This window comes from Heterodontus francisci, chromosome 6 (assembly GCF_036365525.1).
Source record: "Heterodontus francisci isolate sHetFra1 chromosome 6, sHetFra1.hap1, whole genome shotgun sequence".
Classification (NCBI taxonomy): domain Eukaryota; kingdom Metazoa; phylum Chordata; class Chondrichthyes; order Heterodontiformes; family Heterodontidae; genus Heterodontus; species Heterodontus francisci.
The window spans coordinates 45,271,115-45,287,971 of NC_090376.1; the positions used below are offsets into that span (position 1 = coordinate 45,271,115).

Here is a 16,857-nt window from a genome sequence, read left to right on the forward strand (position 1 = left end):
ACAGGCATAATGTGGCGAAACTGATTTTTATAAATATCCCTAAAAGGGACTGAATCGATAAAGGCATTTTTGTGTGTTTAATGATGCTGGTATGGGGAGGGGGAGTTAACTATTTTACCTCTTGTCAAATTGTGACAGCATTTAGTACATCCAGGTCATTTGGATGAGATGCAAGAGATGTAGAGCCCCTACATATTGTTCTGACTTTATTCTCAACAACTATTTATGCACCTAATGCATTTCTCACCCTATCTATCCTTGTAGTTGGTCTGAGTAAAATAGCCATATTAGTGTCAATTATATATTTTGGTGCACACTCGTGCATGTTTAGGATCCAAATTGAGTATCAGCTACTCAAATGTAGTTGGCTTAAGACTCTTGATCGCTATCTGAAAGAGATTTTTACCAAGTACTATTGGTGGGAGAATCAGTGTTCTAGGCAGTTTTTCTTTTTTTTATATGCCACAGTCGTTGCTGATTGTTTGCTAAAATGTTGCAAACATTCTGGAGACTAGGATGGGGGTAGGTGGAAGGATAGAAGCCCACGGTCAGTCTCTAATCAGTTCAATTGATCAATGATGAGGAACTGGAAGCACTGGTGAAATGGAAATTATACAGACATTTAAAAAGTAATCTTTTTTTCGCTAAAACAGACCAGGTGGTTTATGATATATGTGCATAATATTTTCCTATAGAGCTGATATTGATTTTAATTGGGTCCAGATTAGAAAATCAATTGTTGTACTGAATGGCCAGGAAATTCCTGGTAAGATTCAGCATAAATATGGTGCAAGGGTGAGGTTGCACCATTTGTTTGGAGGAAATTTACGTATAATTGATTTGCAAGAGTTTTACACTGACATACGCTATGCGGAAATGTCCACATTTACACTGCCGCCAAGATACAATTGCCCAAATCCTCTGTCTTCATTTACATAGCTCCTCTTCCATGCAAAAGAATAACTCAAGCAAGGTTCTTGAGTTTGCACAGATCATGTGCTGGTGTAAACATTTAGGTGCAAAATGGCTCAAGGTTACCTGATATCAGCATAACTGAGATTTCTTGAGTTTGATAGAAATTGTCTATGCAGTTTTTTTTAATTCTTACTGAAGCCTGCACTAATTAATTTCTGCATAAGTTAGATCCAGGAAATTGTGGTCTAATGTTTTAATATTATAAAATAATTCTGAAACTTGCAAAAATGAACAAGTTGATTAATTTTTTTTTGTATCTACACATAGTAATACGTAAGTACCTCTTTACAGTAATTTTAAAACAAAAAGTAACTTTTGTATTCTAATGCTACCTAGGTTGGAAAATACAACAAAAAGCTACGAGATAACATTTTGGTTAACAATAGATAAAAACAAACTGTTAAAATGGCATCACTTCAGAATGAAAATGAAGTTCTGATCATTTACCCATTCAGTTGTGTAAAGAGTTTTATTTTTCTGAACTCTTTTGGCTCTACCTTGTGACTGATTCAAGCTTGTTTTGTCCTCCCTTGTGCTATTAGTTTGGGAATACCTGCTACTGTAATTCAGTCCTTCAGGCACTTTATTTTTGCCGTCCATTTCGGGAGAAAGTTCTAGCCTACAAGAATCAGCCCAGAAGAAAGGAAAACCTACTCACGTGCTTGGCAGATCTCTTCCACAACATAGCTACACAAAAGAAGAAAGTTGGCGTAATACCTCCCAAAAAGTTTATAACAAGACTACGGAAAGAAAATGGTAAGCTTCTTAAACAAGTGAGGTAAGGTCAGTCTAAATTATGAACAAATGTCAAGGATATAATCAGTCTGACAACACCTCAGTGATTTTAAATGCTGACATTTGGGGCTACTAACAAAATGAGTGGTGATTGTTCATTGTAAGGTAGATAAATGTTGAACAAGCCAACATGGAGAAAGTTAACGATATAGTAAAAGAAAAATACTGCAGATGCTGGAAATCTGAAATTAAAACAAGAAATGCTGGAAGTACTCAGCAGGTCTGGCAGCATCTGTTCCAAAATGGTGCAGTGCTTGCAGACTGGTACAAGCTGAGCTGGACACCATCTTACATAAGGTGTTGGTGAAGGTGGAGGGTGTGTGGGACAGAAGTATGCAGATTAGGCAGATCATGCTATCAATTACTGTATAACACTGATTTGAGGCCAACATTGCTATTTTGAAGCTCAAGGCTCCAGCTAAGCTCTCCCTTAATCTCCCACAGCTGAACATGGGTTCAGCTGCAGAAAAGACTCCCACCTCACGTGAGTGCTGTTTAAAGAGATCAACTACTTTCATGTTAGTTGCTGGTTGATTTTTATTGCTGTTGCTGAGTTTGTAGAAGTGTTGAGAGGTTTGTACTGTTAGTTAAAGTTGATGAATTCTACAGTGAGTGATGTTGCAGGTGCTCAAGACTTTAGTCCTGACTGCAAGGATTCTGGATAAAATACCTGCTGTCAGCCACCTCCCTTGGCTTACAACATGGCAGGGAGAAGGGAGAGAGGCGCAACAAAGGAGGACAAGCTACTTGAAGAGGGAGGGAGGGGTAGGGCTCTCAACAGGAGGCCATATCTGCACAGGATGTTGGGCAATTCTCCTGCCTCAACCTCAGAGGAGCACTGGCAGACCCACTTCACTGAGAAGGTCCTCACTGAAATCTGGCACCGGTTGCAACCAGAACTTCAGCTTTGGAGCAGGACGTGGACAGCATTTCCAGTGGCTATGAAGGTGACCATGGCTATGAAGCTTTCTGCTTTGGGCTCCTTCCAGGCTGGAGTAGCTGTCATCTCCAACATCTCATAGTTTTCCATTCATTGTTGCAATATGGGAGGTCACAGAGGCTTTGTGTGCAAAGAGAGCTGAATGCATTTCATTCTCTCTTGCTAGAGAGAAGCAGATGGAACAAGCATGTGGCTTCATGAGCATTGCAGGCATCTCCATGGTGTACATGTTGCTTTGTGGGAAGGGAAGGCGGTGACGTAGGTAATGTCTGGCCTGGTAATCCAGTGGCCTAGGCTAAAGCTTTCGGGACGTGGGTTTGCGCAGATGGTGAAATTTGAATTCACTTAAATCTGGAATTAAAAGCTAGTCTAATGATGACCATGAAACCATTGTCGATTGTTGTAAAAACCCATCTGGTTCACTCATATCCTTTAGGGAAGGAAATCTGCTGTCCTTTGTTGGTCTGGCCTACATCTGATTCCAGATCCACAGCAATGTGGTTGACTCTTAAAATGTCCTCAATGGCCTACTCAGTTGTATGAAAAACGACGAACTGATTGCGCGCATTGAAATAAATAAATATGATCTGATAGCCGTTATGAAGATGTGGCTACAGGATGCCAAGGATTGGTTCCTGAATATTAGTATATGACGTTCAAGAAGAATAGGAAGTTAGATAAAGGCGGAGGTGTAGCACTCTTAATCAAGGATGGCATTGGTGCAAAAGTTAGAGATGACTTTGGTTTAGGAGATCAGGATGTAGAATTGTTTTGGGTGGAGATGAGGAATAGAAGGGGAAAGAAGTCACTAGTGGGAGTGGTCTACAGGCCCCCTAACAGTAACCATAACGTGGGACGAAGTACGCAGGAAGTAATAGGTCCTTGTGATAAAGGGATGGCAGTAATCATGGGTGATTTTAATCTACGTATAAACTGGAATAATCAGATTGGCAATAGTAGTCTGGATGAGGAGTTCATGGAATGCTTTCGAGAGAGTTTCTTAGAGGAGCAAATTCTGAAACCAACCAGAGAGCAGATTATATTAGACTTGGTATTGTGTAATGTGACAGGGTTAATTAATGACCTCAGAGTGAAGGCACCTCGAGGTAGCAGCGACCACAATCCCATTCTTTATTACGAGAGGAATTGAAAATAAAAGTAAGAATGTTATGCTTCGGTTATACAGGGCATTGGTGAGACCACATCTCGAATACTGTGTGCAGTTTTGGTTTACTTATTTAAAGAAGGATGTGACTGTTTTGGCTGGAGTTTAGAAGAGTGAGGGGAGACTTGATTGAAGTATATAAGCTCCTGAACAGTCTTGACAAGGTGGATATTTCCTCTTGTGGGGGAGTCCAGAACTAGGGGGCACTGTTTTAAAATTAGAGGTCACCCTTTTAGGACAGAGATGAGAAATTTTTTCTCTGAGGCTTGTGCAACTTTGGAACTCTCTGCCTCAGAAGGGGGGGTGGGGGGTCATTGAAAACTTTTAAGGCGGAGTTAGATAGATTCTTGTTAGGCAAGGGAATCAAAAGTTATCTGGGGTAGATGGGAAGGGTGGAATTCGAGAGACAATCAGATTAGTCATGATCTTATTACATGACTGAGCAGGCTAGAGGGGCCCTATGGCCGCCTCCTCCTAATTCATATGTTAGTAGGTCAAACATGGGCAAGGAAACCTCCTGCTGTTTACCACCTACTGCCACCACCCCCCCCCCCCCCCACCCAACGGTGGCTGTATCAGTGCTTCTCTATGTTGAACGCCAATTGGAAGAAGCAATAAGGGTAGCAAGGGCACAGAATATACTCTGGGTAGGGACTTCAATCTCCACCACTGGTTGGAGTCATACCTAGCACAAAGGAAGGTGGTTGTGGTTGTTGGAGCTCAATCATCTCAGTCCCAGGACATCACTGCAGGAGTTCCTCCGGGTAGTGTCCTAGGCACAACCACCTTCAGCTGCTTCATCAATGACCTTCCCTCCATCATAAGGTCAGAAGTGGGGATGTTCACTGATGATTGTATAATGTTCAGTACCATTCGCGACTCCTTAGATACTGAAGCAGCCTGTGTCCAGATGCCTCGACCTGGACAACATCCAGGCTTGGGATGATAAGTGGCAAGGAACATTCGCGCCACATAAGTGCTAGGCAATGAACCATCTCCAGCAAGAGAAAATCTAACCATTTCCCCTTCATGTTCAGTGGCATTACCATCGCTGAATCCCCACTATCAACATCCTGGGGGGTTACCATTGACCAGAAACTGAACTGGACCAGCCACATAAATACTGTGGCTACACGAGCAGGTCAGAGGCTGGGAATTCTTCAGTGTGTAACTCCTGACTCCCCAGTGCCTGCCAACCATCTACAAGGTATAAGTCAGGAGTGTGATGGAGTGCTCTCCACTTGCCTGGATGGGTGCAGTTCCAGCAACACTCAAGAAGCTCGACACCATCCTGGACAAAGTAACCCACTTGATTGGCACCCCATCCACCAGCTTCAACGTTCACTTCCTTCACCTCCGACACACAGTGGCAGCAGTGTGTACCATCTACAAGATGCACTGCAGCAACTCACCAAGGCTCCTTCGACTGCACCTTCCAAATCCGCGACCTCTACGGGCAGCAGATGCATGGGAACATCACCACCTGCAAGTTCACCTCCAAGACAGACACCATCCTGACTTGGAACTATATCACCGTTCCTTCACTGTCGCTGGGTCAAAATCCTGGAACTCCCTTCCCAACAGCACTCTTGGTTTGCCGACACCCCATGGACTGCAGTGATTCAAGAAGGCAGCTCACCACCACCTTTTCGTGTGCAATAAATGCTGGTCTAGCCAGCGACGCTCACATCCCATGAATGAATAAAAAAAAATGTCAATCAACGTATCCTCAAATTTTTTTTTGGAGTGTGTGGGCAATTTAAGTGTGCAGCTCCTTTCAATTCTTTTGCGCAACTGCGCAGGTGCGGTAACTTATGGGGGCCGACTTGTGCATGGCCTGTGTGGGAACGTTTGGGTAGCCGCACAGCCTAGGGGAACATTGAAGTCAATTCAGAGATGTACCACAACCAGAAAGGATTCCACACCCTCTATGTCCATACTCGGGACATCATGCAGGTCAGTGTTTGGTATCCTGGCAGCAAGCATGATTACGTCATTCTGCGGCAGTCCAGTGTACCTTTGGCATTTGAGGTACCATGACATGGTTACTGAATGATGAGGGCTATCTGCTGACTACCTAGCTCATGATTTCGGTGCACAACTGACGCAAATGTGGACAGCATGCATATAGCAAAAGCACTGCTGCCACATAATTGAGCACACCTTTGGGGTGCTTAAACAGTGCTTCCATTGCTGAACCACTCTGGAGGAGCCCTGCAGTACTTGGCAGAGCATGTGTCAAGATTTATGGTTCCTTGCTGCACAACCTCATCATCATGAGAGCACAAGCTTACTACCAGGTATATGGTGAGCAGCTGAAGGAGAGGAGGCAACTAACACATCCCTTTCTGGCTGTGCTGTCCATGATCTCAACCCCAGTTCTCTATTCACCAACAGTCCCATGCCTTACCACCTTTCTGTTATAGACTATCACAGCGTCCTCTTGACCACAATGTTAAAATAAAAGTCACCATAAAACAAACATTCCAAACCAAATTTAGAAATCAAACCAACACAGAAGCAAAAAACTGTGGATGCTGGAAATCTGAACTATAAATGAAATACTCAGCAGATCTGGCATCATCTGAAGTAAGAAACCGAACTAATCTTTCATCAGAAATTGTATATTATAAATCAAACTATCCATTTGTTCCATTCAAAAGTCAATTAATCACCCTTGTGCATTCCCTTAGTGCCTGTCTTCTGTGTGTATTTGCCTGTCCTGGTATTCCTGTGCAATGCTCCTCCAGTGGCTACAGCACGCCTGATGGAAGGCTGCTGACTTTGAGTGGGGGAGACTTCAGATTACTTTGCAGAGCAACCTCGCAAAGCTGTGGTCCAAGAAGGTGCGGCTTTGGACTGCACCACCTTGGCATGGGTGACAGAAGGCTCTGCTGGATGGTTGACAGGCAACAGCAGGAGCCCTGGCAGAGTTGCAGTGGTAGGAGGGCAAATGGTGTTATCCTGAGAGAGGATAGCAGGTTCGTGCTCCATGGTGCCACTGCTTTTCCCATGGGGCAGCAGTTCGTGACAGCAGTCTGCACTTGTGTGGTAGTAAGCTGAGTTTGCATGGCTTCATTTTGAGCTTCCACTGCAGCACCCAATGTTGGCTGTCTTTTGCTTGTGCTGCATTGGAGGCTAAGGCATCAGCCATCAGATGCTGGGTCCGCAAGTGTTATGCTGGCCGTCACTTCCAGATTGGAGAGGATCGGCTACAAGCTCTGTGCAAAGCCCTGTGCCAGGTTGGTGCCTGCTCCATATTCCTTGACATTGAGCACAGGCTTTGTGGCAGGCCTGCCAGTGTACCAAGTAGTTCATTATGCACAACCATCAGCCTTCTGTGGTCGCCCCACCAAAGTCCTCATCTGAATCCTTTGCAGCAGAACTCAGGTGCAGCCTTGGCCTCTGGTGAGCTGGCACCTGTGGTACCCTTGTCCCTTGCCCTGGCTGCAGGCCACACGTTCCCTATGCCTCACCACATGTAGATCTTGCCTTCAAGCTACCCTTTAAAGTATATGCAGTGTCAGTAACTGAGTTGGTGGCTACGAATATGCTGTTTCTTCATCGTCACTGTCATCTTGTTCTTCCATCTCTTCCTCCACTGCCTGAACAGGTGGCAATTCTTGAGTATCTGAAAGGAGAAAAGCTCAAGGGTTGGGTTGTGGTGATGGATGGCAGGAAACAAGAGAAGCAGGCTTAAACCACGTGCAGTTTGTAAATCAGAAGTGATTCTCGGATGAGGGCAACTGGGATGTGAGCTGAAGGATTAGGTATGAACATATTGTCATCTTTAATGCTTTCAGCCCCACTGCTGGCCATGGCCTCAGTTGCGGCTGCTCCAATGATGGAGAGCATCGTTTACTACAAAGGGTTAAGGACTTTAGCAGCACTTCCCTCTTGTCAGTTAGCTGCTGCAGCATCCAGTTACACCCACAATGTCCTGTAAGAGAGAGCAAAGTGCATCAGTGAATGCGGTGCAAACTGTTTGGGTGATGTGCCTGTCATGGTTGAATAGCTGAGTGTGTATGAGCTGAGAAATGTGGATGTGAGGCTTTCAACAGTACTAAGTGTGCAAGAATGAGGTGAAGCTATGAATGTGAGGTATGAGTTGCAGCTGATAGAGACTGTTGGTAGTTGAGTGAAGGAAAGTTGGAAGTTGGTGAATTGAGCGGTGTGTGAGGCTGGTGGTTCAGCTGTAAGGATATGGCATTTGAAGATGAGGTTACTGACCTTGACCATTCTTGTTTTTGCGGCACTGCATCCAAGTCCTCTGGGCTATGCTGTTTGCATTAACCACAATAGGTATCTTGTTTCCATTACCTTAGTTTGTCTGGAAGGCATCTGGCCTCCTGTGGACAGATGACAGCTCCTGCACCAAGGCCTCTAGTACTGCGTCTAAAAACATTGGCATGCACACTCTTCCCTGTTGCGCCATTAATCAGTCTTCTTACAGATCAGACTCTCTTCCCCAGGCACTTCCAGAAGCTGCTGCAGCCAGAATGCACCTCCCCTTTGAGAGATGATGCAAAAGTTGGCCTTGTGGTTTACAGTGAGGAGGAAAACTTTAGACTGCAGGAAGATGTAGGTGGTCTAGTCAGTTGGGCAGAAAAGTGGAAAATGGAATTCAATCCGGAGAAGTGTGAAGTAATGCATTTTGGGAGGTGCAACAAGGCAAGGGAATACACAATAAATGGGAGGATACTGAGTATTGTAGAGGAACAGAGGGACCTTGGAGTGTATGTTTCATATGCCACCAGCACGTCCATTATGGACAAAGCTACATCCACTTACTTTCCTGAGGGAAAATTCTGAACCTCAAAAGCTCCAGAATATTCATCCAGCTATCCCCTATTGGCTCCTGGATCGCCACCTTCCACCAAAACATTCTTTCCCTCCATTTCAGCAGCATGGATGCTGAAATCATTACTCCCCTGAGCCAAACACTGACTAAAAGCAAAATTGTCCTGTGCATCATATGTATCCAGAACATAGCACTGTTGCACTTTTCATGAGAAGGCATTACATTGTTGCAGTACAATTTACTTTTAATATGTGTTGCTGGTGGACAATCCTGAACTCATTCCACAGCATTCCCACATCATCCTCCTGTTATTTTACTGGAACTGGTGGATAGCTTTGATAAGTTTGCTAATATTTTACTCCGATACCAGGGTAAAGCTCACAATTAGGAACTTAAATTGAGTAGCTTGTTCCAATTGGAAATATATTGCAGCAGACATTATGCTGTCTATCAATACAGAAAATTGTTCACATCTCAACTTATATTTTGTTTCAGAACTTTTTGATAATTACATGCAACAAGATGCTCATGAGTTCCTGAACTACCTGTTAAACACCATTGCTGATATCCTGCAGGAAGAGAAAAAGCAAGAAAAACAAAATGGACAGCTACATAATGGCTGTATCAATGATGACAATGGCAATGGCAGTGACGTACCAGAACCAACCTGGGTTCATGAAATGTTTCAAGGAACGTTAACTAATGAAACCCGATGTCTTAACTGTGAAACTGTAAGTTCAGCATGCGATAAACTTCATGATTTCAAAATTTGTCAATTTTATTTGTAAGTCTTATGAATGTGTTCAAAACACAAGGAAATATAGGGGGAAATATCAGTAATATATTGTGACTAATTTGCCAGATAGCAGTAGTAATTTATTTTCCACTCCTTTCATTTTCTGTGGTAGCTTGAACTATAGAGCTTGTCATTTGAGCTGTTATATCAGTGCTAGCTCCACATCAGGATATCTACTCTAATCTTATTTCCCTGCCCTTTCACCATATTCTTTAATTTTTTTTCTTGAATTTCCTTTTTAAATGTATGGTTGACTCAGTTTGAATAACTACTTTTGGGTTTTCTTTTTTGTTTTAAAAATAGAACCACGTTTCCATTCATTTAACTAACCACTGCAGTGCTAGAAAGAATACATTTCTATGACATTATGTTGTATTTCAGGAAAAAACTGCTTTAGGATTATTGTATTACTGCTTCCTGCTATTAGTAATTCTAAATTGTCCCTACTTCACAGGTAAGTAGCAAAGATGAAGACTTTTTAGACCTTTCTGTTGATGTGGAGCAGAACACTTCAATTACACATTGCTTGAGGTATGCTGAGTAAAATGTTAAAAGTGTCCAGCTTTGCAATAGATTTTTAAAAAACAATGTAGCAAAATTTTTTATGTTTACAAGTTAAATAATCAGACTTATGATTTATATGTATCCTTTAAAATATATATTCACTCGTATTTTTAAATTTGAATTTATTGATAAGTATTTGAGATTAATGCAAGATCTGCTTTTCTGCACAGGGGGTTTAGTAATACAGAGACTCTGTGTAGTGAATATAAATATTACTGTGAAGTGTGCTGCAGTAAACAAGAAGCTCAGAAAAGGTAAGAATCTATAATATGGTTTGTTAAAATGTTATAATACATACATTATATAGTGGGTACAATGACTATCTGAGTTGATGGTTCAGATTTATTTCTGATGAGAGATTGTATCTTGGAATTGCAATAACCTTTCTGCATCAAAAAGGGAAATGTATAGTTGTTGTATTTTGCAGTTTTCTGCAAATGTTGTGAATTGTTCCACGATTCTGTATATTCCTTCAGATTTGCTTTACATTAGTTATTGTTCCAAAATAGTAAAAATCAAATGATGTGTAAATGAAGAGAGGAGCTTAAATGCCCTTTCTAAAACGGACTGGCTCAAAAGGGAATTGAATGAGTTGCATATAATCATGGAATCACTGTTATTAAGCTCATTATAGCCTGTGTTGCAGATTGCTTTCCTAACATTTATTTTCCAATGAGGAACTGATGCATTCATTTACATACTTAACTTTTGCTGCCTGGTACTACAAAGTGCTGCTTTTATTTTTCTTGTCCAGACCAAAGATTCTCTTCGACTGGCTCGTCATACAAAAATGTTCTATTAGTTTTGCCTGTCAGAAATAAGCCCTGATTTCAATGTCTTGGATCCAGAAACCTGTAAAATGATGGTGATGAATTGTGGCTGGAAATGATTTGGTGCCGTACTAAGTGCTCATTAATTCCCAATGTTTTGGTTTTGTGCAATTGCTGTGAAAAAGTTGCTGCAGACTATTTGCCATAGAGTCATAGAGTTATACAGCACACAAACAGGCCCTTCGGCCCATTGTGTCCATGCCGGCCGTCAAGCACCTATCTATCCTAATCCCATTTTTCAGCACTTGGCCCGTAGCCTTCTATGCTATGGCGTTTCAAGTGCTCATCTAGATACTTCTTAAATGTTGTGACAGTTCCTGCCTCTACCACCCCTTCAGGCAGTGTGTTCCAGATTCAAACCACCCTCTGGGTGAAATAATTGTTCCTCAAATCCCCTCTAAACCTCCTGCCCCTTACCTTAAATCTATGCCCCCTGGTTATTGACACCTCCGCTAAGGGAAAAAGTTTCTTCCCATCTATCCTATCAATGTCTCTCATAATTTTGTATACCTCAATCAGATCCCCCCTCAGCCTTCTCTGCTCTAAGGAAAACAACCCGAACTAGCATTTTATACAGCTCCATCATAACCTCCCTGCTCTTGTATTCTATGCCTCGGCTAATGAAGGCAAGTAATCCCATATGCCTTCCTAACCACCTTATCTACCTGTACTACTGCCTTCAGTGATTTATGGTGAGTTGCTGCAGTACATCTTATCGATGGTACACACTGTTGCCACTGTGCGTCGGTGGTGCAGGGAGTGACTGTGAATGGGGTGCCAATCAAATGGTGTTGAGCTTCTTGAGTGTTGTTGGAGCTGCACCCATCCAGGCAACTGGAAAATATTCCACTTTATATATGCCCTTTGTTGTCATCAGATATTGGTGATATGGAACAGAATACACTGCAAATTATGATCAACAAAACTGCTGTATTATATTAAATATTCATTACTTCATATGTCACAATTTACAGTAGTAGTTTCTCCAAGATCTTTCTAGAAATCCTGTCAGGAGTAAGTGATTACAATTTCAGTAATTTTGAGTTTTTTAGGTGTCGTTACAGTAATTGCATTTATTTAGTTCACCCTTAAAGTTATCAAAAACCTTATTGTATGTTCTACTCATAATTCAAAGATCTAATATAATTTTAAGCACTAAATTCCCAATATACTGTTATTTAAATTTGCATTTTTCAAATTATTGGATAATTCAGTTCAGTGCAAAAACGACTGAATTATCAGCAAACTGTACACTGTTATGCAATGTTAACCCTTAGACTATTAGTAGTTCAAAGATATCAACCTTCTTGGGCTGGCTGTTTAGTTAATTTATCTTTATTGTAACATTAGCCATATACAATAGATTCAGACATTTTAAGTAAGAAATTTTAAGCAGTTTAGCTCACCACATCTTTCCCTTTTGTCCATATTCCCCATATTCTCATGATCCTTTTTATTGATTTACCTTTATTTCTATTTAACAAATCTGGTTCTATCTATTTAATAACTTATCTTTTTTAAATAAAATATAAATTATGTATCTACTTTTCTTATCTTCCAAACTCAACTGAGACAAACATTGACTAACTGAAATCTAGTTCTAAAAATCATTTTTCAATCCTTTGAGACCTTACTATCTGAAGGTTGACATTGTTGTGGTTTTCTAGTGTCCGGATACAGGAGTATTTGGATGAGTTACCTTATCTGCATTGTCAGGGGCTTAATATCACCTAAATGAGCTAATTCTTCCGTGGTGCACCATGGACTTTTATATGTAAATAAAAACTTTAAAAATTAGTGCACTTTGGTAGTTGGGGTGATTGAAACTATTTTTCAAATCAGGATTATATTTGATTTAAGATTATACTCTTTGATCAGCTATCCTCTTTAGTGCAGGAGCTTACCCAATTTCAAAGGGGGCGATTCTTTCAGCTAGCGTTACATGCTGTCAGCCCAGGCCAAATGCTGCAAATGCAGAGATTTCAGGGATATCACAGTATTTTCTCTGATCTCCCTGTGCTGTGCATTAATTGCAGAAAATAGGTGGGGGATCTGCTGCTAAGCCTTTACTAATGCCATTGTAAGCTGGCGCACAAGTTTGTAGAACTTGCTGGAAGATATGCATCTCTCTGATTTTCCTTCCTCTTTGCAAGGGAGGCAGTTGGGCATAGCGGCACAGATGAGATCAGGAACCGGAGAGCTAAGGATCAAGCATAATTTCCTTGGTTCTGTGATGCTCTTAAACATTTGAACTCAGCCAAATTGATTTGGTCTCTTAGTCTATCCAGTACAAATGTAATGTCTGTATTCCTGAACTGTGTAAGTATTTCTAAACTAGATTATTATATTAAATATCAATTTAATTTTTAATGTCAGATTTTATGCTTCTAGTATACTTTGTACCAAGAAGTGTTAGTAGATGCTAATATTTAAGTGTACAAAAGCATGACTTCCTGCTAGTTACATAATAGGTGAGGAATCATTTACTTAATTAAAAGTCCAATGTACTAAATAATAGAAATAATAGCTTTTGATTAGGAAGTAGCTTCCCTTTATTGGAACCAATTAACCGTCAGGACAGTGTTTATCTGGTAGGTATAGAAAGAATTATACGAGAAAATAAGTTTTATCTGTCCAAGAGGAGTTATTAAACCACAGGTATAGGCTAGTAGCACAAACAGTTGAACAGCCATATCATACTAACAGATGCTACTTGGATGAATTAAAGTTTGAAGAGGAAGAGAGAAGGGACCTTGGAAAAGTTTTTATAAATTAATTTCATAATCAGTAGGTGAAAAATTTAGCTCCATAAATAAAACGTGCAAATAAAAAGCTTGACTCTAATCTGATAGCTCTAAACCATCGGACTTTTGAGATTATAATATCAAAATGGAACTATATGCTATTTGTATTATAACATTTGTCACATGCCCTTTTGCTGTCATTTTACAGGATGAAAGTAAAAAAGCTGCCTATGATTTTAGCTCTTCACCTGAAGAGATTCAAATATATGGATCAATTGCATCGATACACAAAGTTATCCTACAGAGTAGTCTTTCCTTTAGAACTCCGACTGTTCAACACATCAGGCGATGCCACCAATCCAGACAGAATGTATGACCTGGTTGCTGTGGTAGTGCACTGTGGAAGGTAAGCACTAAACATTCCATTTGCATTTAAGAATACAAAAAAAAGCATTGAACAAGAAAAATCCATCAAAAGCATTCCTTTTTGGACACATATATTCAGCAGTATCTTGGACTCTGTCCAACCCAATTCATTTTCTGAGGAAAGAGTCTGAAAAGTTCTCGCTAATTTCCACCCTCCCAAAAAAAATACATAAGTAAAATTCCTGAATCGCTGTCTGCCCAGCTGATGGATGCAATGTTAATAATGGAGCAGTATAATTGCATTCAGCCTCTCTGAGCTAGGAAGGGGAAAAAGCAACCTGGAATTTTGCTTCTTGTCACAATCCACTGACCTCTGCTAGAAAATGCACATCCATGCATGTAGGGTGAGAGTATGTTCAGGCAAAGCTTCCTGCAGCCTCTCAATAGTTAACATTTACTGTGACGTACTCTTGGGCATCTGACTATCATAGATCTATATCTCAGCATTTGTCACTGCCAAAGTCCAAGGGCTCATAGGGGCTAGATTTTTGTCTGTCCCACCTGGGCATAAAGTAACGACTGGGTTGAATCATAGAATGGTTACAACACAGAAGGTGGCCTTTGGCCTGTCACGTTGGTGCTGGCTCTCTGCAAGAGCAACTCAGTTAGTCCTATTCCCCTGTCTTATCCCCATAATCCTGCAAATTACCCGTCAGTAATTATCCAATTCCCTTTCGAAAACAAAATTTGAATCTGCTTTAGCCCCATTCTCAGGCAGTGCATTCCAGATGCTAGCCGCTTGCTGTGTAAAAGAAGTTTTTCCTCATGTCACCTTTTGTTCTTTTGCCATTACCTTCAATCGGTGTCCTCTGATTCACGACCCTTCTGCCAATGGGATGTTTTTCCCTATTTACTCTGTCTAGCCCTTCATGATTTTTAACACCTCTATCAAATCTCCTCTCAACCTTCTCTTCTCCAAGAAGAACAGGCCCTACCTCTCTCATCTATACATGTGACTGAAGGTCCTTATATCTCGAACCATTCTCTTAAATCTTTTCTGTACCCTCTCTAATGCCTCTCATGGGATAACAGCAGACTGACCCTTAGCAAGCTGATGGTTTATAAGGCCTGTGTTCTCAGCACCTTGCTGTATGGCTGTGACACATGGACAACTTACAGCTCCCAGGAAACGAAGCTCAATAATTTCCATCTTTGCTGTCTGCGGCACATTATGGGTATATCCTGGCAGGACAAAATCACAAATGTGGTAGAGCTCCCAAATGTGTTGGCACTAATCAAACAGTGGATTGAACACATTCGCAGGATGGAAGACAGTTGCATACCCAAGGACCTTCTGAATGGTTAGGTAGCCGGGTCCAGATGACCAATGGGGAGCCCAAAGCTCCGCTGCAAGGATACTTGCAAGCGTGACATGAAGGCCCGAAATGTCGACTATCGCATTTGGGAGTCACTAGCTGGTAAAAGAGGGAAATGGCGACACATCCTGTGGACTAGCGTGCATGACCACGATGACCAGCTGCTACAGCAGTTTGGCAACAGGCGCTAATGCCGAAAACAACAACTCTGTCACTTGGCAGTTTCACATGCAGCATTTGTGGCAAAACCTGCCTCTCAAGGATTGGTCTTTACAGCCATCAACAAAGGTGCCCCAAGAGAAGATTGTTTGCTGCGTACCCATCATCTTTCTTAGATGGAAGGATGCCAACAACAAATGCTTTTGTAATGTGTTCACATCCTTCCTAAAGTGTCATGCTAAGAATTTGATGCAACAACTCCAGTTGAGGCCAAACCAGTGTTTTTTCAGGTTCACCTTAACTCCCTTGCTTTTATACTGTATGGGCCAGATTTTATTCTGGCAACGGAGGTTCCGGCAGCAGGCCGGAAGGCAGGCGGAGACTCTGCCCCAGCCCTCCATCGAACCCCACCGTTGCTATTCCACAGGCAGCCAATTAACTGGCCGCCGTCCGGGACGCAGTCCCTTTAAGGGATGACCTTCCGCCTCCAGAGCTGCCGGCCAGTAGGAGGGCAGGCAACTCTGCAGTACCGGCCGTGCCACCGGGAGGCACTGCAGTACTGAGGACTGGAGGAGACCCCAGGAGTGGGAAGTAGGGTTGGGACCAGGGCCTTTCAGGCAGGCCTTGGCGATGGGGGGGAGGGGTGCAGCCATTGCTGCCAGGGGCCCCGGATTGCCCCCAAAGGAGGACCCCCCCCCCACCCGCTGGCGGTGTCTCCCAGCGGTGGCAGACCCCTCTGCCTTCAATGAAATTGAAGTGGAAGTGGGAAGAGGCCCTTAATTGGCCATTTAACGGCCTCAGTTGGCCTGGGGTGGGAAGGTCATTCTCAGCCTTGCCCACCCTGGACAAAATGACACGGGCCTGGGCAACATCGGGAATGGCACCCCCTGCCATTTTCTTTGCAGTGCCCCACCCCCCCACATTGCCTCTGTACCTGTCTCCAAGGGCAGACCAAAATCCTGCCCCATGACTCTTTATAAAACCCAGGATTTCGTATGCCTTATTAACTGCTTTTTCAAGCTGCCCTGCCACCTTCAACAATATGTGCACATAGGGCGGCGCAGTGGTTAGCACCGCAGCCTCACAGCTCCAGCGACCCGGGTTCAATTCTGGGTACTGCCTGTGTGGAGTTTGCAAGTTCTCCCTGTCTCTGCGTGGGTTTCCTCCAGGTGCTCCGGTTTCCTCCCACGTGCCAAAGACTTGCAGGTTGATGGGTAAATTGGCCGTTAAAAATTGCCCCTAGTATAGGTAGTTGGTAGGGAAATATAGGGACAGGTGGGGATGTGGTAGGAATATGGAATTAGTGTAGGATTAGTATGGATGGGTGGTTGATGATTGGCACAGAC

The 16,857-nt window shown here is 42.5% G+C and overlaps 1 protein-coding gene across 2 annotated transcripts in view; it reads left to right on the forward strand.

Annotated features, from left to right (window-relative positions):
* The window catches only part of usp12a (ubiquitin specific peptidase 12a), an 80,833-nt gene that overhangs the window by 33,111 nt on the left and 30,865 nt on the right, over positions 1–16,857 (forward strand). For both annotated transcript variants that reach the window (XM_068033577.1, XM_068033576.1), the window contains exons 3-7: positions 1,518–1,731; positions 9,172–9,407; positions 9,927–10,003; positions 10,207–10,290; positions 13,819–14,016. In XM_068033577.1, the coding sequence (XP_067889678.1) occupies positions 1,518–1,731; positions 9,172–9,407; positions 9,927–10,003; positions 10,207–10,290; positions 13,819–14,016 (809 nt within the window). The remainder of the gene's footprint in view (positions 1–1,517; positions 1,732–9,171; positions 9,408–9,926; positions 10,004–10,206; positions 10,291–13,818; positions 14,017–16,857) is intronic.